Genomic DNA, 24,103 nt, shown 5'->3' with positions numbered 1-24,103 from the left:
TATCTTTCATTCTGATCACGATGGTTTGTGAATGAAGTTAGGGTGATGATTATGATGTCTTCGTCAAAGGGATTGGTGCAAAGACCCCGACAGCATACATTTGCCCTACGTACCGTTTCCATCCGTAAGTACATTATCGAGCGTGATCTTCGAGAGTTAGACTTATGTAAAGATTGTGTTGGTCGCACGGCATCGGTGAAAGACCGATGTTTATCGCAAAGATCCCCGTTCTTGCAGCAACGAGAAAGCGTCAAGCAGCCATACTTTCAGATGTGAAGTCGCGCCCTGATATCGTTCGTTTGCGTGCGTGGCATTCAAGTCTTTTGGGCATCCTTACATCATGAGCAAAGTCATCCCAGCACAGATAACCCTGGAAGAGCCGCTCGGGAAGCAGCATCGGGCCTTCAAGATGGGTTGAAAACGCCCAAAGACTGCTTGAACAAATGCATCGTGCGCATGACTGCACGAAAGGAGGGCTCAATCAATTGTCGTGGGGTAGTGTAGTTGCAGGGCGACGGCATGTTACCAGATTGATAGGTCCAGGCAAAGTGACGAGGTGCATCAAGTTCGCTTCTGCAAGCTTTATGCGCAAACCTTGCTGCAGGTCAAGACAGCGACGCCGTTAGTTCGCGATCTTGAACCTGGTGCGGGAAGTAAGTAAAATTCGGGGTTTCAAAATTCCCGGATGTTTGACTGAAGGTGGGTGTGTTCGGGCGTTCCGAAGCTATTCGGCCTCCTAGCTGACGGCGGCGAGTTGAGGCTGAGCTTTGCCACGCAGATAACACCTGCTAATTCGAACAGACAATGCTGAACTGATTCAATGGAATGAGACCCGGTGAAGGTCCGTGTAGGTCCTTGCAAAGAGGCGTCTGCAGGAACGGCCAAGGTTTCCGGATAACAAATTCCTATTGGACTATGGTCCCCATACGGGAGCCATCAGAATCGCGTGTTATGCGTCACTGACGGATCACTGCGCTCGTAGTTATCATGGTCATGTCCAACGACAAACGGAACGAGGGACAGTGCAAAAGGTTATTGAGGATGGATGCTAAGGCTTACTGTGACGCTGCCGTCCAACAGCATTGCAGTGCTGACATTGCTTCATCGTGTTAGGCACAAGTGACATCCGAAAGACCTGTCGATTGTATGTAATACTACTGTCGTCGTGGCATGAGGGGTGTTGTGGAAGCCAGGACTGGAGGTCCGATTCCTGCAGGAATTGTCAAGAAGCTGCGAGTCACATCGATACGCAACGGCGAAGCGGTCAGAGCTAGCGGAGAAGGCGTTACACAGCCTGTAACAGTCGGGTAAGTATTTACATGTATGTACTTCGTACTAATCATTGGAGTTTGTGGGTCGAACAAAGTGGACTCAGTGGAGGCGACGATTTACCTCCCTCCCGCCCCGCAGCGTCTAGCGTTAACAGAAAATGCTAGACAAGGATCCGTCCTTACGCACACTGCCCAGACGAAAAAGAAAAAGATTCAAGGCGGGAGGAGGCTGCTGCTTCAAACCCTCTAGGGAAGCATAGACAGGCGACGTCGAGCCTTATTTGTGCCGGTTTGATTGCCCAACGCCTTGACCTGCGCCAAGACCACTCAGCACGACCAACTCCACTCCAAATTTCGAAACCATCGACCACTCTGACACCAATAATGGCGCTGCTTTACGACATGGTATGAGGACGCCTCATTATGTCACCCGTCCCCTCGGTTTCTGTGAGGCAACACCGAAGCTTCGCTGCCTGTTCTTTACAGATACATTAACACTCACAATCCCGCCACTCCCTTCACCGACGATGGACTACAGGCCTGCCTCGATCTTGGGTCAAGGGCGGAGATAGCTCTAGTCCATTATTGAGCTTTGAATGCTCGGTCGGCTCCCTTCATAACATCCGCTACACCCCTTCCGCAGATCCGGTCTGCCATCGACGCTCCACCGGGTCTCCCCACAGCCATCCTGAGACCAGAAGCATGTCTTCCTCTTCCTTTTGGGCCTTTGCAAACACGACCGTATGCCTGCGTATGGTTCTATTCTAACGGCATGCATCGCAACATCCTGCCTCTTGTCAGCCTGATTACTCTTAGCATCTCTATCGGTAGCACGAACACTCAACGTCAACAGCAGCCTTGCTCTCCGACGCAGCCGAACGTCTGGAACTACACCAAAAGAATTGTTACATCTACTAAGACGATTCCAACGACGACATGGGGTTCGGATGGCACGGGACAACTAAAGAAGTATAAGAGCGGGCGTGAACGGAAAAGATTCATGGCATTGGCAGATGATTTTACTGTCCTCCGGAAGCAATCGCAATCAAGATTCTAACCCTGAACCGTTGTATTCGAGAACGACGAGAAAGATGAATAAAGAAGGGCGGGTAAAGAGCTAAGCGTTGAGCGGTGACGGGCAGCGTAATGGTGACCTAATCGGTACCAGCCTGGCTGTGGACGATCTCGAAACGACACTTATGCTTGACAGCCATGGGCACCTTCAGCATCCTCAAGGTTGAACATCACACCGTCATCGATGCCTTAGTGCTCAGAGGGAATGACACGATTATAACCCCCTCGGATGCGATGTAGGTCCGCCTAGTCACTCTCGGGCAACGATGGCGAGCCCCGTAACACAGGTGGTCCTGGGCTCAAGTGTGGATGCGCCTTGCGGTAATGCTTCAGTCTAGCGTCCTTCCTGTTGAACCGTCGTGTGCAATAATCGTCTTCGCACGGATATTGTACGATGGTTTCACCATGCTTGAGGCGAAGGTGCCTGTTAAGGTTAGGCTTTTGCCATTTGCCGGTGAACATGCATTCACACCTAGGGCAATCCAGTCCGTCCGTATTTGCTGCCGTACTTGGTGGCGAAGGTGCATCACCAGAGTGCTGAGAGACGACTTCAGGATGAGGCCAGCCGCTTGATTTGCGCCTGTACCACGTCAATACACTATACTGCGCTCATAGGCGGGCCAGATTCTCTATACTTACGTCGACATGGAGCCGGTCACGTTCAGATCGACGTCCACTGGAGTGCCCTCCCACACGACATACTGGAAATCATTCAATATCACCCCAGGCAGCTGTTGATATTCAACCAAGCTCTGTTGGGTCTGGACGTTGCCGAAGCATTGAGGCGGTAAGACCGTTTCTTGACTGCTATCCACAGCCACGTTGTCGTAGCCTACGTTGGGAGGCAGAGGCGCGTGTCCGCCATCGTCGTTACGCACACATAGACGAGTCATCAATCGTGCGGTATCGACACCCAGCGCTTCTCGGTGTCCGATCTGTCGGCCAAGGACCCCAGGAATGAAGTTGCTGTCTGGCCCTCCGTAGTTTTCATCTTGATTGTCGAATGGCACGGGTATCGCGGAAGGATACTCTAACGCAGTTCGAGCACAGGCTTTAGCTGCGTCATCGTCGCTGGGGTTCCCAGGGGCGCCGAAACATATCGTTGAGCCCCCTTCATTCCAGTCTTCAGCTAACGCGCGAGGGTAGCGGTCATCATATCCGACGAAGCCCGGCGAGGAGCCATAGTGTGGATCCGGCATCGTGAGAGCGGAGGGGTCGATGCATTCAGGGGGCCGGCGATCTTCGGCCGTACTGTTGCTTGAGTGAGCAACATGGTATTGAAGATTGTTATTCTGCTGGATTTCCGTGAGCAGAGACGTCTGGTCCTGGCCCCACAATTGCCGGAAAGCTCCTATCGATTCATGGGCATTGGACGCGGGGGAAGGAGTGTCATCGAGAATGCTTGCAGTCATCCACGGCTGGTCTTGGGGGTTGCTGGAGTCATCGCTGCATTGCTCCCCATCATCTGCAGTGTCGACAAGATATTCAGACATGCTTCCGGGGTGAGCTTGAGCTTGCGCTGAAGCTTCAAGAAATCGTGCAGGATCAAGCGGTTGGGTGGATGGACAGTACATCTTTCCGATGTCCAGTCCTAATGCGACTGGTCCAACTGCGTAGATGCCGTGGACCTTAGCTTTGAGGATGGAAGCGGTGAGTCAAAGGCTCGCCAACGACAGGCTCAAAAGAAGACGGAAAAGTGTTGTGGACCCCGAATGCTGTCAAGAAAAAACTGAGTTGAGGTTCTATCGAAAGGGCGAGTCGTCGTTGACCGAAAGAGACGGAAGTACGAGAATGACGGTGCGTGGTTGTGCGTCGTGACGACCTGGGGGAGCGCGGAAGGTCGTGAGCCAGGTTGGGACACGAAGGACACTACGCGGCGTGCAGCAGGACTGCCCACGCCAAGACTCGACGAAAGGATGTGTGTGTCTGTCAAAGCTCGACAGGAGCCGAGCTCTTCTATCGACATGTGGCAGCGGTCTGCAAGATGAGCCGGAACTCTAGTCCCGGTGAAAGGTACTTTGGCTAACGCATTAGCACTACTGGTGTTTGCACACGAAGATTCGGCAACCAACCTGAATCGGCAGCACAGCCGCGCGCACCTGAACGACTGACGCTCTGGTGTCTTGCGTTAAGGTTTGCGCGTCGAGCCCCGGCGCAACTTGCTGGGACTTGGTTGAAGTTGACTCGTTCATGTACTCCCGTTGAAACGTTCATGGTGGAGCCGGCAAAGCCACAGCAGGCTCTTCTCATTGCAATACGAGCTTGGAAAAGCAACATCACCCCCGTGGCCGGCTGTGAATGCTTGGATCTGGCGGTGTAGTAACTCCTTAGGCGACACAAGGATGCCAGCAGTCGGCCTGTGAGCTTCCGACCCAGACTGATGAGCTTACCCACCCGGGCAAGGATGGAAGAGCTGCATTCCCAGTCTACTTCGACATCGACCTTGGACCTTTGGGGACATTGCCCTTTCTTTCCTACGCAGGCGCAAGTATATGCGGGTGCCGTCCTCCAGTAGCTCCAACTGCAAGCCTTCTTTCTCCATTTGTTTGATATACCTCGTCATAGCGGAAAGGCTTAGCTTATAGCCACGGCTGACACCTCCGCCCGCGGTATCAGGACAGTAAGGCTGACTGCGGGCGACTCGGCAGCGATGGCGATGAGCGGGGGACAGTTGTGAGCAGTGCTTGGAGCTCCGCGTACATGCATACAAGCTGGTCCACTCGCTGTGAGGCACGCCGTTGCAGTGGTGGATATGATATAAGGTTCAATCTGAGGTGAAGCCGACAGGCCAGAGTCGAATGACGCTCGAAAGCGGTCGAATGTGCGGGGAATGCGAAAAAGAGCGGAAATACATTTGTATAAGACCAAGTCGCTCTTAACGCACGAACTGTCAAGCCAGATCACTCCGATATCAAGGGGTCTTTTTGTGCATTACGCGGCTCCTTGTCCGCAAACGAGCGCCTCCACCGAAGCGCCCGTCAGCGCGACCATAGATGGTGCCACTGCACATCCACGACTTTACTTCAAGCGGTTCGGCAAAGTTCAATCAGACTGCTTGTTACGCACACTGCAAGTATCATAAGCCCATGAATTGGCCGTCGACATCCTCGGTTCCTCGAACACTGCAGGAATCAAACACGGGCTTCTCGGCGAAGATGACGGCTCTTCTCGCTCATGCGCCTTAGATGAGGTACTGCGTTCGCATCTGTGAGGAATGCGCCCTCTATGCAGAGACGGACCACGCTCATTTCTTAGCCTGCGTCTGTGGAGGGGTCGAATGGAGATCATTGCCAGCCTCGTGCTGCAATGTCAAATGTTCAGATGGGTCTGTCCGACCATTACAGTACGCCGCGAGGCTTTCTGGTTGAGCCTTTGTCAATACACTGTCAAAGTCATTCGCGTCTCGCGCATCGTGATTGAAGTCCGCAACACCATCAGAACCCATATCGTCGAGATAGTTCGCAGCTGTGTCGCGGGTTTGAGCATCTGCATTCGTGCGCACTGCTCAGCCACAATATTGGATTCCAGGATAGGTCCGGCGCTAACTTCCGCATCGAACACGAACTCTGTTACTTGTATGTACATTTAATCCAAGACTGTAGGCGGGATCCTGCCCAAGAGCCAGAGACGGTTACAAGATTCGAGATTATCCGTTAGGCCGCAGATGTACCCACTGGCATGGATGCTGGTACCTAAGAGCGAGTGTACACTCTGTCGGACCAGGCAGCTGGGATACCTTCTGCAGGAATCACGACTGTATTCTCGAACTTTGACTCAGAGTTCAGCGACCATGCTATCTTATGTCAAACCTGTCGGCTCGGCCCGTTCGGTAGGTACGGTCCCGTACAAAGTATCTCGATCACGTCACGCTGTCGCTGCCGACCTCAGATGACCTGAATGATAGAAACAGCGACAGCATAAGCAACCATCCACAGAACTCAGTCCGGCAGCAGTTGCTAGATGTGAGTGAACGTGACAGTTGACCTCCATAACGTCACCGCGTGCACATGCCGTAGCTTGCTGTTGTGTTGAGCAATTCAGTCCCAAACGCCATGCGGCTCAATCACGCTCATGCCGTCCAGCTGGAGATTACTAGAGCTAATTACATGAGAAAGTAAGTCGCGTAGATCAGGAGTCGACACTGTTGCCTATGCAGATCCTAATCCATGCCATCGACGTGGCAGCATCACCCCTGCACCAGTCTGTTGCAGGGGAGGACTCTTTGTTGGCGCGGTTTCAAAAGTTTGTTGCCGCGTCTGCTTTCTTTGCCCGAAGGTAACGAGCGTTGGCGTACGAGATACTGGAGCCTTGATTGTCGATGTCTGTGAGATGCCAAAGTCAGCCTGGCCACGCTGCGCCGGCGCCGGCTTGTATGCACGGAAACTTCCCACGTCTAATTTCCTTCCTTACACACAGTTCGAGTGTATGGAAGCCGGAATTCGGCACGAAAGATAGTTCGAAGGCTACTGCTTGTTCAAGTCATGTCATTAGGCATTCAGTAATATGCACTGCAGAATGGGCCAATTACGATCGCATGAGCTCTACGGAAGGATGAGCTGACTACGGCCAACGCAGGACTCCCGCGAGCAAGGCCTAGTACCGCTTTGAGATCGACTCAGAGGCCGTATCCTTTGCATAGCAGGAACATGCCCGTTGCCTTCAATCTGGACTTTTAAGGCTCGGTGCAACGTTCAGTTCGTGTCAAGCGGCCGCAGCAAAGATCTGACACATCAGACGGACTACAGATTACAAGCGTGCACAGAACTACTTCACAATGCACTATCGCACACTAGGCTTGCAGCAGCTCATGCAGGCACAAGAGTCTAGCCACATTTAATCTTCATCGAATTGTCAATACGCAACACGAGCACCCAGGATGCAAGTCTACGATGTATCTATCGGTTGGCAGTGCACCTGTGCTTGACAGCGCCCCTCACGCGACTGAGCAACAACCATTCGAGCGCCAGTGGAGGATATCAAGTCCTACAGCAATTCAGTTGTTTCCACGACGGAATACTCGCCTAATTGTATGTCCCTTGAGCCATTCTCGCGCATGTGTAGCAGGTGTCGCACGCCAACCGCCTGCAGTTCAGAACTACATAAAAAAGTCTTTGACTGTGGCCAATGAGAGCAAATTTTGCCAGGCGGAAAACACCTTGCATCATTTGCCATGATCATTTCGACCATCAAGGGACAGCTCTGATCCTCGATACCTTGCACCACCTTTTTCTTGTGGAATCCACGAGACAGTTTGACAGCCTTCTGTTGCATCAAGCTCCCTAGGCTATCCAGAAACCAACTTGCTAAATCGATCGAGAGCAAGACCATGAATGCAGGCTGCAGGACCAAAGCCAATCATCGATGGACCGAATACTACGCACCAGGCGCAGTAAGGCGCAATTTCCGCCAACTTACATCACGACAGCTCCGAAGAGTACGCAAGTCTGATCGCCTCCTAGCGAACAAATTACCTAGAGAACACTTGGCAAGCAACTACTGAAGAGAAGAGAACCCTCTATTTTGCAGTAAATTCATTATCAGCATGCTATCAACTTTTTGGAACATTTCCATATCAAGAATCGTCACCCTGGCCTTTGCTCCGCCATAAATGAAGTCTGTTTACCTTCGATTGGCCATAGCTGTAGATGTAGAGCTACTCAGCTGTCATACCGCTGCTGGAACTGGTATTCGGGTCTTGTCGGTCGGAAACTAATTCTTTGTATTGGCCGTTATTCGCCCGGTCCGTTAGTAGGAGCAGTTATTGTAGACTCCAAATTCAATCGATGCAGTAGAGGACTGGTGAGTATAATCCATGCATGGATTGTTCACCACTCGTTCCACTTCAGGATTGAATTGGGCCTAAGCGCGGGTCGTATCATAGATATGTTGCTGGCGTTGACGTTCGGGAGACGGGAGTTTTGACTTGATTGGTATGGAGATGTGTACTATCACGCACTAATCCGCATGATAGCCTGTGATAACGGTCCAAACATTAAAAAGTACTTATCGCATCGTCTCGGGTCTCAAATATTACAACCGAGTCTGATGGAGAGTCACTTTGACGATGTCCATCTCGCCTCGACGGGACCGGGCGCGCATCGAAACGATGTGGCTGATTCGATATTATTCAAAGGATGATCACTGCAGCGATTTTGTTGACTTAGATTGGTTCGATGCTTGCCATAGCAGTGAAGAAGCTACTGGAGCAGGACGATTTCAGTAGGCGATGTAAGCTGGAGATCGGATTCTGTGAGCAGCCATCAGTTTTGGAAGTCGATGTGGGTCTAGGCTCCCTTCAGGACAACAGGGACTGCGCTGTGTTTATAGGCCTAATAGACGATAAGTATTCACAGAGCCTTATGGACTCGATGCGGGTGTCTTGTGGGACCGCAACCACGCTGCGGTGCCACGAAGGCAAGAGCGATCATTCACCGTGCAGCAGCAGTACACATAGTCTTCCCACTCTATCAGTCTGGACTAATTGTCAGAAGTCACGCAACTTGCATCGTGAGAGACTCAGCAAGAAATGCACTCAGCCCGAATATACTCGCTCGAATCTTGATGCCCGCTTTGCTGAAGCTCCAAGTCCCGCAGACAAGTTGCCGCTCTCTTGCGTAACAAGGTCCCACAGTCTGCCAGCCGAGAACCAGCATCAGGACCGCGAGTGCAACAACGATACCAGTATGAGTACGGAAATGAAGGCGGTTGCTGTGATGTTTGTATATACGCACAGAGTCCTCTACGCTTTTACTTTTGGGCACACAATTAGTCTGTGGATGATGTTTACTCCTCCCTTCGTACATCCGATACATCTTCACCGCGACGGGTCCTGTCATGCTACCTTGCACTTGTTGAGTTCATCTCAGTCGCTGCGTTCTCCAGACCAGTGTGACGAAGGACATTGCAAATATGCCAGAGATACAATGGCGGCAAGGAGGTCGACCGCTTAGAAAACGTGCACTTCAAGAATTAAAGTTGGACGTGGGAGTTACAAGCAGTTGACCTTCATTTGTCGGTGATTTGTACCGCGGCTTGCCGATCGCCGCTGCTCTCGGGCACATGCGGTATCGTCGAAAACGTCATGAATTCAAAGCCAAATCCTCTTGTGCACGATTGCAACACCCACTTACACCGTTCCGCATTGCTCATACATCCTCATGATGCTTCACATAGCATCGAAAAATACGCTAGCATTATAAACACATCGACAGCGCGGCAATGTCAGATGGAGGGAAGTCGCGCTCGTCGTCTTCATGTAAGCTTTCCGCATTGAGCTTGCAGCTCTTCCTTCAGCTCTTCAACACCACTCGCGAGCAAAAGTAATCTCTGACACGATCTACAGTTCATTTCCTCGCCGGCCTGAGCTCCGGCGTTCTCTCAGCCGTACTTCTCCAGCCAGCCGACCTACTCAAGACCCGCGTCCAGCAGTCACGCTCGAGCACGCTGCTCGGTACGATCCGGTCTATTGCCAGCGGGCCCAACCCTATACGACAGTTCTGGCGCGGTACACTCCCCTCAACACTACGTACAGGATGCGGTTCGGCGATATACTTCTCCTCACTCAATGCGCTCAGGCGCCGCGCAGCCTTGCTGGCAGCTGGCCGCGCTGATGCAGCCATCGTGACGGGCGACCACTCGTCCTCTCTTCCAAAGCTGAGCAATACTGCAAATCTAGCCACTGGGGCGGCGGCGCGAACCTGGGCAGGCTTCATCATGATGCCAATCACCGTGCTGAAAGTGCGGTATGAGAGCACTTTGTACGCATACACGAGCATGGCGAGCGCAACAAGGGACATCTACCGCACGACAGGCCTCAAGGGCTTCTTTGCAGGTTTCGGCGCAACAGCAGTGCGGGATGCGCCCTACGCAGGTCTCTATGTCCTTTTCTACGAGCAATCGAAGCGTCGTCTCTCAGCCCTCGCGACCAAGATCGAATCAGCCGACCCCTCCGCAAGCGCAAAGCTCTCTAACAGCACGAGCGCGGGTATCAACTTCATCTCGGGCGTTGCAGCCGCTGGACTCGGCACGACCATCACGAATCCGTTTGATGCGATCAAGACCAGGATCCAGCTGATGCCGGACACATACACGAACCTGCTGCAGGCGGGCAAGAAGATGCTGGCTGAAGAAGGACCGCGGAGTCTATTCGACGGACTGGGCATCAGAATTGCGAGGAAAGCAGTCAGCAGTGCGCTTGCGTGGACGCTGTACGAGGAGCTGATTCGCAGAGCTGAGAGAGGGTGGCAGGAGGTTGAGGGCGCTTCATCCGTAAAGGTGGAGAGCAAGGTATGAGCGTTTCATGATATGTACAGTGTCTTGTATCTGCATGTTGGCCAGGCGTTCTGGACGGTTGCATGATGATAGGCGATACCTCTACACTCAAATGATGTATGAAGGACTCAAAATTTTGATAAAAGTAATTTCTTCGACATCATCATTCTAGTACCTGCCAACCCTCTTCATAACAAAGAAGTCTTCCCTGCAGGGTCAAGAAGGGCCGGTGTTGGGCACGTCGACAGATCGGCCACGAGACTTGTGCCTGACAAAAACGTCAGACTTCGAGGATGGGGCCTGTAAAGTCTCATGACCAATCGCACGAGCTCAGCACGCGGTCTCACTCCTTCCCTGTCAGGTTGCACTGGCATCGTCATCGAGTCGCTAAGCTGGCAGCAACACGAAAGTGAAGCCCAACGCTGCGAACATGTTCCGGGTGCACCGGCCGTTGGCTTTGAACCCCTCGATGAGGCTCTGCGAGCTGAATAGTCAAGCGAAGGTCAAGCATCGTGTCAGAGTGCAAGTATGGGACCGGTCAGCGGCAGCCGCCGAGGTCAGCGACACTGTTTAGCGCAGGAGAGGCCTTCGGTGATGGAAAACGGTTCGCAGCTGACCTGGCTTTGCATCTTGACCGGCCTCTCACACCGATGCACCAGCAGCTGACAGTGGTTCGCAGACCCTGGCCACCTCGAAGGCGCAGCCTTGATGTGTGGTTTTGGGCGCAGCTTCGGCCTTGCTGCGCAACTTGCAGGCGATGACGTAGCGCATGGCTGCCAAACTACTGCCTACTGCCCGTCGCTCCACCCGCTGCAGGCAAGTGAAGTAATGCTTCGGTACTCGCGCCACTCGTAGCCTCTGTTCACACAACGTTAACCCTGAGAACACCTTGAAGCCAAGAGGACCGGCCCATTTGGGTTCATCACACACAGTCATCTACGCCTTGGACCTTCCCCGGTGTGCCGCCGCCCGCATTCTTGATAAATACGGCGAGGAGCCCAGCCCCGCCGCACTCGACCTGATCTCTGATCATCTCCCCCTCTCACCTTGTCCCGTCCTTCGCCGGCCCCTTGTATTCTTGATTGCGACTGCCTCTGAGCACGGACTGCGCACCACGCGCTCCGGTACGCGATGCTTCCAGTCCCTTCTCTTCCGCCCTATCCGCTGACCTCAAGCTTTGCCTAGCCCACCCAAGCACACTACCCAGCGGACCTTGAGGCCCCTGAAGACCACCTGCGATGAGCGAGTACAGCTACGCGCCGCGGCGTCACCGCGAGCCTGAGTATGTCACCGAGACGACGTACATTGAGCGCGGCGGACGCGGAAGCGGGGCACTCGTCTACCGCCCTGCGCGCGAGGACAGCATCGAAGACATCCCGCGCGACTTCCCTCCCCCGGGCACCGAGTACCGTCAGACTAAGTACCGCGAGGAATACGCCCCGCGTCGCACCCGCTCTGTGAACCGTGGCCACGACGACCGCGATGACTACTACGATGACCGCAGACGCCGCGACCGCTACGATGACCGCGACTCGTACGCTGGCTCATACGCTGGCGACCGCCCCAAGCCTCAGCGCCGCAAGTCCATTGTCGACCGAGCCAAGGACTTCGGCGAGGCGGCAGGTCTAGGCGGCGTCATTGCTGCAGTCACTGGTCGCTCACGCTCGCGCTCTCGCGAGAAGCACCGCCGTCGCGACGACCGTGGCTACGATAGTGACCGCCACTACGATGACCGTCGCAGCAGCCGATACGGCTCGAGGTCGCGCAGCCGCAGCCGTGGCGGCCGCAAGTCCGAGAAGTGGGAGCAGGCCGCCAAGGCCGCCATAGTAGCCGGAGCCGTCGAAGCCTTCCGCAGCCGCAAAGTTCCTGGTGCCTGGACGGGTGCCAAAGGTCAGCGCGTTGCAACAGCCGCCATTGGTGCTGCTGGTATCGACGGCCTGATCGACCGCGACCCTGACAAGCACGAGAAGCGCCATGTCGCCGAGTCCGCTCTCGGCGGTCTGCTTGCCAACCGCGCTGTCAACGGCTCCCGCTCCCGCTCCCGTGCCCGTCGCGGCGAATCTCCAGATGGTCGCTCCCGCTCTCGCTCCAGGTCCATCTTCAGCCGCTCGCGCTCTCGTGGACGCTCTCGATCCGGCTCGCCTACTAGGGACAGGGAGGGCAACCCCATCGCGAAAATTGCTGGCACCGGCGCTGTGCTCGCAGCAGGAAAGGCTCTCTACGATCGTGTGCGCTCCAAGTCTCGTGGCGGACGCGACCGCTCTCGATCTCGCTCGCGCAACAGGCGTGACCGTTCGCGTTCCTCCAGTGCAGACAGCTACGTGCCTTCTCGTAGGCGCAATCGCTCGTACAGCCGCGGCCGCAGTATGGATAATGGCTACCAGCAGAATGACCCTTCACGGGCTAACCCAGATCGCAGATTAGCGGCAGCAGGCGCAGGTGCAGGCGCTGGTGCGCTCGCCACTCAGGGAGCAAACAGAAGTGTGGCTTCTCAGCGCGGCGGTGGCAGAGATGCGTCCAGCGATTCGTCTAGCACGACGGATATGGAGGAGCAGCGCAAAAAGCTACGAGGTAAGGAACTCCTGACCGCGGGCCTCGCGACCGTAGCCACCATCCACGCAGCACACGGTGTCTACTCGTCCATGGTCGCTTCTGAGAAACGGCGCAAGCTTGTTGGCGAAGGAGAAATGTCGCCAGAAGAAGCACGAAAACGCAAATCAAAGAACATGCTCCAGGACGCGGCAGCTGTCGGTATCGCCGCCCTCGGTATCAAGTCTGCGTACAGCGAGTGGAAGGAGATGAATGAGCAAAGACACAGCGTCAAAGAGCTGGAGAGCCGCCGACGAAAGAGGAGAAAGCAGAGAGAGCGCCGTGAACGAGAGGCCCGCGAAACCACCCTCTATGGCATGCAGAACCCACAGATGAATGGCGCTAATATGTATGCGTACCCTGTAGCTGCGCAGCCGTATCCTACGACCAGCTATGCGGATGCGAATCCCTACGGCAGCATGCCGCCGCCGCCTATGGGCGCGCGGTACTGATGCTTTTTTTTTCTCGAACATGAGTTTTGGAGGCTATTGTTATGGCAGACGATTGTATGGTTTTATACCTTGGCTAGTCTGAGGACTGGCTTTTCTTTCTTTGTTTCGGCGCTTCTACATCATTGATAATGAGTGGACGATGACGGCGGGGTTTAACGACAATAACGACTGAATGAATGACATAGACCAGAACATGATTCATCTCTTTTCACCGTTAGCGCGGTGGGATTTAGTCATGTTGTGATGTGATCTTTATCGGAATGCTCGCTTGCTCTCTGCACGTTCCCCAGCGAGTCCCACAACCATGGTTGCACCCGGTCGCAGCGCTCGACGAGTTCACGATACTTTCCATATCCAGGAATCAAAGGATCAATGCCGAAAGCTGTCTGGAACATCCCCTAGCGCACGGCGATCATCCCGTCGGGTGTACCTGACTGCGTGTTCTTGCCCTGGACCCCTTTCGCAGAACGTGCGACCAGTGCACACTTATGCAGACCCTGAGGACCCTTCATCTTTCAAACTGCCACAACGGGCAAAAAGGAGTCGCAACCATAGAAAGAAGGCGCAAGGACCCTGATGCACCCCGCAACCCTTGTCCATAGTTACACGCGCTGTCGGCGCTCACGGCGGACCCGATGTGCACTTTTGCAGTGCTCGAATGGAAATTTTTGGCACATGGATGTTGATTATGTTGGGGCTTAGCGACGCGCTATAATGACGTCGAACTCTCTGGACTCTCTACTGTTCTTCGTGATCACGACCCTGCGCTTTGGAAGTGCGCGATGAGGCTCGACGAAGAAATGGTGGAACCTGCTGTCGATGACTGATCTTATGAGGTCTTGCAGCATACAGCTCACGCATCCACAAAAGGCCCCGGTCACTCTCTCAGCTGGGCGAAGTGCATGTGCGTTTCCCTACCGTGGACCAAAAACAATGTTTGCCTTTCCTTCTACTACAAGCCCTGATCTGACCCTGAGCAATGAGAAATTGCGTGGACTGCTCGGTCGAAGATCTCCCAACAGTTGTCGACTGCAGATGAGACGCCACGCTAACTTACTGGACCCTTTTCTACGCATCCTCTCAGTAGCCCTGACGGCCCTACATCGAAGCAGTTCCAAAGTTGGTACCCAGACGCAGTCTAAGAAAAAAGAAGCCAAAAGGGGAAGTTTGAGCACTCCTGTCGAACATAGGTGCGAGTAGCGCCGCGCTATGGAAACGCACCATCCACACTGATACCCTCTTTTAGCTCTGACAGCCCTGAATCGAAGCAGTTTCAGTTTCAGTTTCAGTTCTAGGTAGACGCAGTCTGAAGAATAGAAAAGCTAAAAGGGGAAGTTTGAAGCGTTCCTGTCGAATATATGTGCGAGTAGCGTCGCGCTACAGAAACTTACCTAGGACCTTCATCCACGTTGATAGTGAAGCATGCGATCAGCACCGGCAACATCCGATACTCAAAGGATGATTCCTGTGCAACTCTTGACTGCTGATACACCATAGTCTGGTCCGCACTCCAAACAAGCAACTGACACCTCAGCAGCCGTTTCCAAAGGACCATACGAACGCAAAAATGAAACACTCCCCAATTACCAAGCACAAAGACACCTGTGTCCTTCGCAAACTCATCTCGCCTCCAACATCTCCCAAATAGGAATCTTGCATATCCATCTAATATGGTAGGATTTAGCGCCACGCTATACTCTCTATACCACACCGCTCTTGGCTCACCACAGACCCTGGTCTGCAACACCGAGACTACTGGTGCCCGAAAGGGAAAGTTCAGCACTCCTGTTGAACACTGGTACGCGTACTGCCGCCTTACACCGAACTCCAGACCCTTGACCCGTTGTCTTACATCGCCATCAGCCCTAGTCTACATTGGATGCTCGAGTAGACTTCTGCACAAACACCGCTCAGGAGAGAAGCTCTGCAAAATCATCGACTGAAAGCTACGGTGCACCACAGCCCCTTTTTCAACACTGATGCGAATCTCCGCATCGTCATCTGTCGAGTCGCACGCGACCCTGGCCTTCAGTAACGGCATGCAATGCTCAGTAGAGCAGCCCTCATATAACTACCAATCACCAACACACGCAGGCTCGTTTTATATCGAGCTACTCGCAAGATCTGCGGCTGATTGTCAACCCTCCTTGGGCTCTTGATTTGGCTGGCTCTGATCAACGTGCAGTGCGACTGATGATGAACAGTTGGGCGGCTGAGACTGCATTTGTGCTTCGGCGCTACAGGTTATGGTGCACTGTAGAGGCATCCAAGGCTACAGCAGCCTATCAAACCTTCTTTGATACTGGCGGCTTTCGGTAGAGAGTTACCTGTATCAGTGTGATTTGCCAAGATGAGGCAAGACGTTCTACGGTATACGAAAGGCTGGCCAATTGGTGGGAAATTGCAAGTCTTACCAGGGCTCGTTCCTCTGCACGAGAGATTGCAGTGCTACTTGGTTCAGCCGAAAAGCCTCAACGTTCCGTTTTTCGGTTTTTCCAGATTTGGTCCTGCATAGCTGGGCTGCTGTCTGCTATTCCGCGCTGGAGATTGCAGTCCAAAGCGGCCGCCCCGCCAAGAGCATATTCATGCAGAACAAGGCTGAGCGTTTTTCTGCTCTTTCACGTCAAAGATTGCACTGCAGAAAGGTTGGGTTTGAAGCCCGACCAGCATGACCCATGCGATCCGTCGAGGCGGGACTAGGGACTCTTCCGCGCCAAACATTGTAGTGCAAACAGACTCACGTATTGATAGCGACTGTAGTCGAACACTTCTAACATATCTCATCACCCATTGAGTGCTTTGACCTCTCATTCATTCCCATGCTTGCTAAGCGCTCCGCCTCACATGTGATACACCGCATTCATTGCAATCACCACTTTTTGTTCCTATACTCTATCCTCGTCGGATCCACAAAGTGCAGCAGCGCACACATCGAGTCTAAGGCATCGATCTCACTCTTTCCCCTATCGACGACCTCGGGCTTATCGGCAAACCCATCCGAGTCCTTCAGTTTGGGATAGAAGTTGAGTTGAGCAATATATGTAGGTCCTCCCTTTGAGTACGCGATGTCGAATTTTCCAGACGCGTAGGGATGGTTCACGCCTGCGCCAATCTGCTCGGCGACTTGCTTTTGCATGTACTCGATCTGAGGCTGTCAGTCAACGTGAGCTATAAGTCAAAGAGTACGTACAATCCGGATCTTGACTTCTTCGGCTTTCGCGACTCTGTCGTCGGGTGGTCTATTCATAAGGCTGTATCTCATTGTTGTCGCGGACAATGAAGTTGCAGAAGTTGTCATTGAGACTTCAGGGAAATGCGACGGCTTTGTATAGAGAAGATGCGTTGTGTGGTCGCGGAAAGAATCAAGTAGCAACTGCCACAAATGCAGGCATCAAATAAACGCGCCACACAGAAAGGAGAACCGACTTTCACTGGACTTATGCATTTACATTATCTCCTCCGCCACATTCACCGATCTACACGGAGCACAGTAGTACGATCCACGTATTTCAGCAGAACTTCCGAGACTAAGGAGCTGTCCAGTGCTTACTCTGTTCATCCGCCTACCTTCTCTTGTATTGCACCTTGCCTTCGTAAGTGTTAGTTCGGCAGCCTTGGAGGTGCTCAATTCACTTACGATCAGGTCTCTTTAATGTTCGGCTATAGCGACTTGGCACGGTGGAAGACCCTCTGTTGTAGTGTATATCATGGTTGTGGTGTGGCGAGTATGAAGTAATGGTCACAGTGGGGCTTGGACAAAAGGTCACTGCGAAACACAGCAAAGTGAAAGTAGAAGTTACAAACGCCGCGATTGATTATGACGAATTTGACCAGCTCTCTGGCTAGGACTCATTCTGACAAAACTCAACTTCGTGCGCAACAAAGATCCGTGGGCAGCCGCTTGGGATTTTGCCTCTGCTTTCGCATCAAGTCTCGCAGAGCATCAGTATAGCTTTCTTCACTTTCGCCGTGATGATGATACTTCCTGGCCTTGCCCTTTTTATCGAAGTAGCTGATACAAGTCACGTATCTGCCACCTGTGTGGTAGAAATCCACATCGTACTGCCGCTATCTCAGGAGCTGTAGTCGAAGTACGCTTCTTTCTTATTCTTCTGAATCCTGATCTAGCTTTGGTGTCAGTTATATTCTAGTACATTGACCGAACTCACTATTTCCTCTATAAGAATTTGAACGCTCATGTCGTCCTTGTAGTTAGACGCCATGGTTGCGGTGCTATGAAGGTATGCTGCACCACTAGACGGGCAGGCATTATATACGCATTAAAAGGTACGTGATTCCTTTGAGAACAAGCCTGGCAGACAAATAGTTGTCATCGAATACCAAAGCAAACTGCAAGTAAGGTGATAGCGGTTCCCAGGACTGCTACTCAGCAGATCGCAAGTGGATATACGGTCTCCTACGCATCAAAACTGTGAACAAGCAGCTCGGATCAAGCTACTAACGTAAAAACTCTGAGACACAGCAAATTAAAAGTGGAACTGACAAATTACGGACCCTGTCACGTTGAGAATTCATTAACTCGCAAATATAAAACCACACATGTGTGCAATCTAGCTCAGAGTACGCCATAACTAGCTTGGTGCACAAAGAGACGGGCCTTCAGCACGTGGCCTTTTCCAAACCCTGCGATTGAAGAGTTCGTTTTCTGATGCGAATAACTGCTCCAACGTAGAAAGGTGACTCGCTCTACTTCTTCCCGATTGATCCAAACTACCGTTTTGCCCTTGCGGTTGCAGTAATCGAGCTCAGAGACGAAATTTTCGTCCTCCTTCGAAAGCTTCACCTCATACTTGCCGTCGTCCCACAAGCTGTAGTGAAAGTATGCTTCTTCCTTTTATTGTTGTCTTGAGACCTAGCTTGCTTGTCAGAACTGTACGAGGCTATGGAGGTAACTTACTATCTGCTTTATCAGAGCTCTGGCCCCCACACTGTCTTGGTAACTTCGATGCTCTTCTTCCGTGCTACGGCTGACACGATCTAATAACCTTCGCGTGGCATCAAGATGACTGTCTGTACTTTCTGCTCCATCGAATCATGCAAGCTCATTGCCATTAGCAACATAATAAACAAGCTCGACTTCAAATTTGCCGACGCCGTCTTCTCTAAAAGTGTTAATCTTGAAATGGCTGCTACCCCACAGGTATACGATTTTTTTCGTCTCCTCCGTTCGTATCTTGATCTAAACTTGTCACTTATTTGTGCGTCTCAGCTCCAGAACGCCACTTACTATATGCTCTTCTAGAATTGCAGCTTCGCAGTCGTACTCATCGATTGATGCCATGACTGTGTTGGTGGAAATGAGGGAACAAGAGGAAAATGATGTTTACCGTCTTTATCTTGAACAACAACAATTGCCAGTGACAACGAACTCAAAGACAGTGTCGCACGCCGCACCAAATAGCAAGCGAGACAGCAACGATTCTTGCACCTGCTATGGACGTCCTCCCACCTCTGTGCCCAAAGCTCAGACAGTGTTTGACAACATTCTATCAATCTTGTTTCGACCCCTTCTAGTTGCTCTTCACCCGCTCGCACGTCTCTCGCAAAGCATCAAGGTGGCCTTCCAAGCTCTCTGTGCGTTGGAAGAGCTCGATGGCTTCGCCGTCCTTACTGTAATTTTTAACGTCAGTGATGAACTTGACGACGTCTTTGTAGGCATGGAAATGGAAATGGCCGCCTTTAGCATTGCCGAGTGAATATATGCCTATATACTCCGCCGACTGTGCCTGTTCCACTTTGATCTGACTTTGTTAATCACTGCTTCAAACATGGACGTGCGACTCGCAACCTTCTCTATCAGCGCTTCGGCTTCAACTTTGTCTTGGTTGGTGGATGCGAGCGTTGGTTGATATGTCTTGATCGATTGGTGTTAGTGGAGAAGTAAGAAGCAAGTGAAGAAAACCGGTGCATAGCAAGGCAACGGCCACGAAGGACAAACGACGAAGTCAAGCGATATGACCAGGCCATGATGGGCCGCGGACTACCAGAATCCTACCACCCGGCCTCACACCGCCTTCTTCACGTCCGTTCACCCCCCGTCACAACTGTGTTCCCCTTCCTGGGCCAATGCGCCCCAACTCTCATGACAACCATCAACCACAGATTCTCCAACTGTCGAAGCTTTTGACATCCTTCTCTGAAGGGTACATGAGGCGCATTTATGACACTGTTGTGGACTTCGAGGCATAGGTCTGAAAGAATTGGCAGAGTGGAATCGGAAAGGACATCGTTACGAATGTTTTTAGAGCTTGCTCTTGGTCGTTTGTCATTGCCGAATTCCAGTTGATATCGCTTGACGCAAGTGGGAGGCCAAACCCTTTCGCACAGACTCTGCTCGCAAGAAAGCTGTACATATGTCGAAGCTAGCGTCTATACAGATGTACTGCTTGTCTTCATCAGCAGTTCGTGTGCTTGTGTGATGAGTCGGCATGTCCTTATTGCCGCGTTGATGTCTCGAGAAAGGATGATTGTGATTGCGATCTAGAAGGAAAGACCTAGGAGGCGCGCGTAAGCACTCCGAAGAGCAGACAGGTAAAATGACTCAGAGATGCCAAAACGCCAGATTATTTTACAACCCAGTTCTATGCAGAAGCGCTCAGAGCAGAAGTTCAGAGGCATCCGACGATGCCGCGACGATGACGATGACCCGACCATATGCGAACCAAGGGTACATATACAAGGGAAGTCGTTCGGATCAGGAGACGTTTACGCCTCCTCGGCGGAGTTGGTCAGGGAGAGGTAAGCGGTCCAGGCAATACCGACAGTGGAGACAAAAGGCTGGATTAATGATTAGTAGAAGGCCGTGCAGAAGAGAAGAGTAACGTACAATCTGGAACTGGATAGGCATGACCCTGAAGTTGATGATTTGCACAGTCGGCCAAATCAAAAAGTTGGCCTTCAGCGCCGGGATGTAGACGTCCTGGAACTTGCGCTGGACGGCGCGCTTCCCACCGCCCTCGGCAATGGTCATGTATGTGAAGAAGGCCGCAAGACCAGCGGGCGCAAACAAGAACTGATCGAAAGCAACACGCTTGAGGGCCGGTATCCAGGGGCTGCCGATCTTTGTAATGGGGAAGGTACTGGAGAGGAAACCGAACCAGCGGTGCTGAATGGGCGACATGAGGAAACCGTAGGACATGAAGCGGATTGTGCGCTCGAAGTCGAAGGGAGGCGGCAGCTTCTTCGAGTCGGGGATGATGTCGTGGTCCGGCCACGGGTTGCGGCGGTCGAGCTCGTGGATCTCGATGGCAAGGAAGTCGTCTTTGCCGGCGCCACCTTTGCGGTTTGCGCGCTCACGCACGGCGGTGAGGGTCTGAGCCACTGTATCTGCGATTCCACCAAGAATCTGCCATATTATCAGTCAATTTCCAATGTCGCCTGTGGGACGTGCAACGAAGCGTGCGCACTGCCAGGCGTGACCAGCGTTCGTGCGACGAGGAGACATACCGCGTTGGTGATCATGGTGGTAAGGACCGGACGCTTGGCATAGTAGCCATTGTATTTTCGGGCAATGAGCGAGACGGCCATGATCTGGAGGAGGAAGACGGTCGTGTGCAGGAGCGGCTGCAGAAACATATGTTAGCAGTCGGCGACGATGGCGATCGATAAGGGCAAGATTGCACAAAGCCGTGCGCGTGACGGCAGCTAAGCATTGCAACGATAAGAGCCAGGTCTTTACTCACCACTTTCCCAAAGAGCCAGCGGCGGTTCAGTTGGTAGAGCAGTCGGCGTGTGGCTTCAGGCATAATTGTGGTCGTGCTGCGCTGCTGCTAGGTAATTCCCTTTTCGAATGACGTCCTTGAGGCGCACGGCTATCGCTTCCGGGTGGGTCCAGTGATCCACCACAGCCTGGCAATCGTGGCTTTTGGCACGGCGGGCAATGGGCGAGGGCAGACGTCGCGGTGATGCTGGATGCGATGTCTCGGTGCGTGCAGTCTGGTGCCAAATTCAGGGTCCTGCAGATGCGTGCTGCTGTAATGCGGCGAGGTGGGGAAACCTGGCCTCGTGAATGAAGGCCTTCGCCTCCCATGCGGAGGTGCCAGCTAATGCGGTCCGCGCCAATCCCCGCGAATGATGTCCGAGCACGCCGATCTGGTCGTTTCGGCATCACGCAAAGATGTGTCTTCTCGAAACACGTGTCGCCGAGGGCCATCTACCTCGATTCAATATCAGAGTTTGGTAGTTCAGGAGATCGGTAGTTCAGGAGATCTTTCATAAGGAAAACATGCTACATCACTCCCTCGCTACATGATACATCTATTCAAAGGTGTGCCTGGCTCTTCAGTACTGTACAAGCCTGCACCGCTGTAGCCAGCACGGCCTGGAGAACCCCCTGTAGCATTTCTCTCAAATTCCTCAGACCCAGCCCACTCTTACGCCAACGGTAGACACCAATGATGGCCAGAGTGACACTCAGCATCCGCAGTGCTCTTGTCCTTCTGCTCTTCCATATGCCCTTTCTTGTGTATGCGATGTTCCAGTCGTTGTACTTGGGAAACGCACATCGACGCCAGAAGTCGACCTGAGTGTACGGGTAGACAGTCGAATTCCACCCGTCTTTGGTGTAGTACCAAGACGAGCATCCACTTCGCCAGACAGTGTTCTTGAGAGCCTCCTGCATCTCATTGGTGTACGCAATCTCAGCTTCCTTCTTGACATCCACAGTACTCGCTTCGCCGTTGAGTACGAGCTTGATGAATTTCAAACTATAGTTGACCATGTTTTCGCTAGCCATGACGACTGATGAATGGCCTGTCGCGGTGTTGGGTCCAAAAATCAGGAACATGTTGGGGAAGCCGTCCATAGCAGTGCCCTGGTACGCCTGAGCTCCTCCTCGCTCTTCCATGAGCTCAACCAAATCCTTGCCTTCCTTGCCCATCACCTTCAAAGGATGAAGCCAACGTGTGGTGTCGAACCCGTTTGCCAGGACGATGATATCTGCAGGGACCTCTCGTTCAGGGTAGTCCTCCTCTTTTGCGTTCTGTGGATATGTAGCCCCTGGCCCGAGAACAACACCGCTTTCTGTCAGTCTCGTAAGTGGCATGGTGGTAAGTTCGATCTTTGGGTCGTTCAAGCTCTTGAGCCAGCGCTTGTCGAAGATCCTTCTCTTGCAGCCGACTCCATAGTCCGGCGTTAGGATCTCCAGGTACTTCTCAGGTGCTGTCTTCTTTACCCACGCCAAGATCCTCTCTTCGTAGAGCTTGCGGTGCTTCTCTGCATATGGAGTGTTGGGGAACAGCTTCAGAAATTCTCCTTCAGCACCGATGAAGACCGCGAACCGAAGGAGCTCCTTCAGCCCAGGAATGGCTTTCATGATCTTTGGGCTATTCTTCTCCCACCACTCGTCACCTCCTGGAGTGCTCACTGCAGGTACGACCCATGGTGGAGATCGCATAAGCTGAGTGACCGACCTTGCGTTGTACGGAGCATTGGGCAGTCGTGGGACGATCTGCGCAGAGCTGCATCCCGTACCAACGACGACCACATTCTTGTCCTGAAAGTCGACCGTCTCGTCCCACCGAGCAGAGTGGAAGACCTTGCCCTTGAATTTCTCGAGACCAGGAATCTCATCAGGCCAGCCTCGGGGTTCGACCAAGCCGCCCACACAACTGATGACAACCTTCGCCTTGACGATCTCAGTCTCGGAGTACACTGCGTGCTCTCCCTTCTCTTCGACAACCTTCGCGCGGTCCTTTGACGACAAGTCTCCCATGCCCGCTGCCATGCGACGTATTGTAACTTCCCACAGCTGTTCGTTGTCTAGCCATCTGCACCCCTCGACATCTGTGTTGCATTCGATCTTATCCGTTATCCGGTAGTTCTGACATACTTCGTGGTAGTACTTGACGATCTCGCGGCCAGGAGGGTGGAACGAGCTCCATTCGGGGTTTTGTGCGAACGAAAAGGAGTAGAAGACTGCAGGGACATCGCTACCCAAAGTTAGCTATGTTCAATCTTCGTGATACAATTATGTTCAAGACACTAAGCAATGCTGTCTCAAAGTTTGAGTGCGCTTGCTGATTGTGCTGACTCATGCATGCAAAGAGTTGGCGCCTACCAAGCAACACCAGGGTATCTGTTGATCCACCACGTCCCTCCGATACCAGCTTGTCTTTCGAATATGCGGAATTGGTCAAATCCAAGCTGCTGCTTCAGCTGACAAGCCATGGCGATACCAGAAGCCCCAGCGCCGACTATGACGACAGGATAGTAGGTGTACGCATCGTGCTCGTAGCCATTCACCCGGCGAATGGTTTCTGAGATCATATTGGTGTTACGTCAGGGACGACAATTTTCGTATGAACAAATAATTTGGAGGTCTTGATCTTTGGGTTGAGAGCCCAGGTCGTGTGTTCCAACTACCGCGTGAAAGGATGTATGCTGCGAGGTACGTCTGACTGCTTCCCTCTACAAAGATCAGGCGTC

At 52.8% G+C, this 24,103-nt stretch overlaps 7 protein-coding genes across 7 annotated transcripts; 3 read left to right on the top strand and 4 right to left on the bottom strand.

Annotated features, from left to right (window-relative positions):
• Positions 1–2,591: 2,591 nt before the first annotated feature.
• On the bottom strand, positions 2,592–4,908 carry M421DRAFT_90651 (uncharacterized protein; the record flags this gene model as incomplete). Its single annotated transcript, XM_033597879.1, has 5 exons — positions 2,592–2,769; positions 2,818–2,925; positions 2,985–3,978; positions 4,418–4,653; positions 4,736–4,908. 5 exons carry the CDS (start codon positions 4,906–4,908, stop codon positions 2,592–2,594), a joined length of 1,689 nt encoding a protein of 562 aa, XP_033451099.1.
• A 4,029-nt stretch (positions 4,909–8,937) lies between these two features.
• On the top strand, positions 8,938–9,316 carry M421DRAFT_418324 (uncharacterized protein). The gene has a single exon (XM_033591743.1). It carries the CDS (start codon positions 9,029–9,031, stop codon positions 9,293–9,295), a length of 267 nt encoding a protein of 88 aa, XP_033451098.1. The 5' UTR covers positions 8,938–9,028; the 3' UTR covers positions 9,296–9,316.
• Positions 9,317–9,445: 129 nt separating this feature from the next.
• M421DRAFT_418323 (solute carrier family 25 member 38) lies at positions 9,446–10,773 on the top strand. Its single transcript, XM_033591742.1, has 2 exons — positions 9,446–9,600; positions 9,688–10,773. The coding sequence occupies exons 1-2, from the start codon at positions 9,564–9,566 to the stop codon at positions 10,635–10,637; spliced, it is 987 nt and encodes a 328-aa protein (XP_033451097.1). The 5' UTR covers positions 9,446–9,563; the 3' UTR covers positions 10,638–10,773.
• A 2,107-nt stretch (positions 10,774–12,880) lies between these two features.
• M421DRAFT_418321 (uncharacterized protein) lies at positions 12,881–13,730 on the top strand. The gene has a single exon (XM_033591741.1). It carries the CDS (start codon positions 12,983–12,985, stop codon positions 13,655–13,657), a length of 675 nt encoding a protein of 224 aa, XP_033451096.1. The 5' UTR covers positions 12,881–12,982; the 3' UTR covers positions 13,658–13,730.
• Positions 13,731–16,347: 2,617 nt separating this feature from the next.
• Positions 16,348–17,880, bottom strand: M421DRAFT_411008 (uncharacterized protein; the record flags this gene model as incomplete). The annotated part of the gene is made up of 7 exons (XM_033590395.1): positions 16,348–16,802; positions 16,848–16,908; positions 17,107–17,133; positions 17,225–17,246; positions 17,295–17,347; positions 17,753–17,781; positions 17,827–17,880. 7 exons carry the CDS (start codon positions 17,878–17,880, stop codon positions 16,527–16,529), a joined length of 522 nt encoding a protein of 173 aa, XP_033451095.1. The 3' UTR covers positions 16,348–16,526.
• A 2,503-nt stretch (positions 17,881–20,383) lies between these two features.
• Positions 20,384–21,423, bottom strand: M421DRAFT_90647 (uncharacterized protein; the record flags this gene model as incomplete). Its single annotated transcript, XM_033597878.1, has 4 exons — positions 20,384–20,455; positions 20,505–21,023; positions 21,125–21,241; positions 21,361–21,423. The coding sequence occupies 4 exons, from the start codon at positions 21,421–21,423 to the stop codon at positions 20,384–20,386; spliced, it is 771 nt and encodes a 256-aa protein (XP_033451094.1).
• A 515-nt stretch (positions 21,424–21,938) lies between these two features.
• On the bottom strand, positions 21,939–23,944 carry M421DRAFT_3128 (monooxygenase; the record flags this gene model as incomplete). Its single annotated transcript, XM_033589221.1, has 2 exons — positions 21,939–23,607; positions 23,736–23,944. 2 exons carry the CDS (start codon positions 23,942–23,944, stop codon positions 21,939–21,941), a joined length of 1,878 nt encoding a protein of 625 aa, XP_033451093.1.
• Between the last annotated feature and the right edge of the window lie 159 nt (positions 23,945–24,103).

Source organism: Didymella exigua (genome assembly GCF_010094145.1).
Source record: "Didymella exigua CBS 183.55 unplaced genomic scaffold M421scaffold_7, whole genome shotgun sequence".
NCBI classification, from domain to species: domain Eukaryota; kingdom Fungi; phylum Ascomycota; class Dothideomycetes; order Pleosporales; family Didymellaceae; genus Didymella; species Didymella exigua.
Note: the sequence above shows the minus strand (reverse complement) of the source record. Positions and strands in the feature narration are given on the sequence as shown.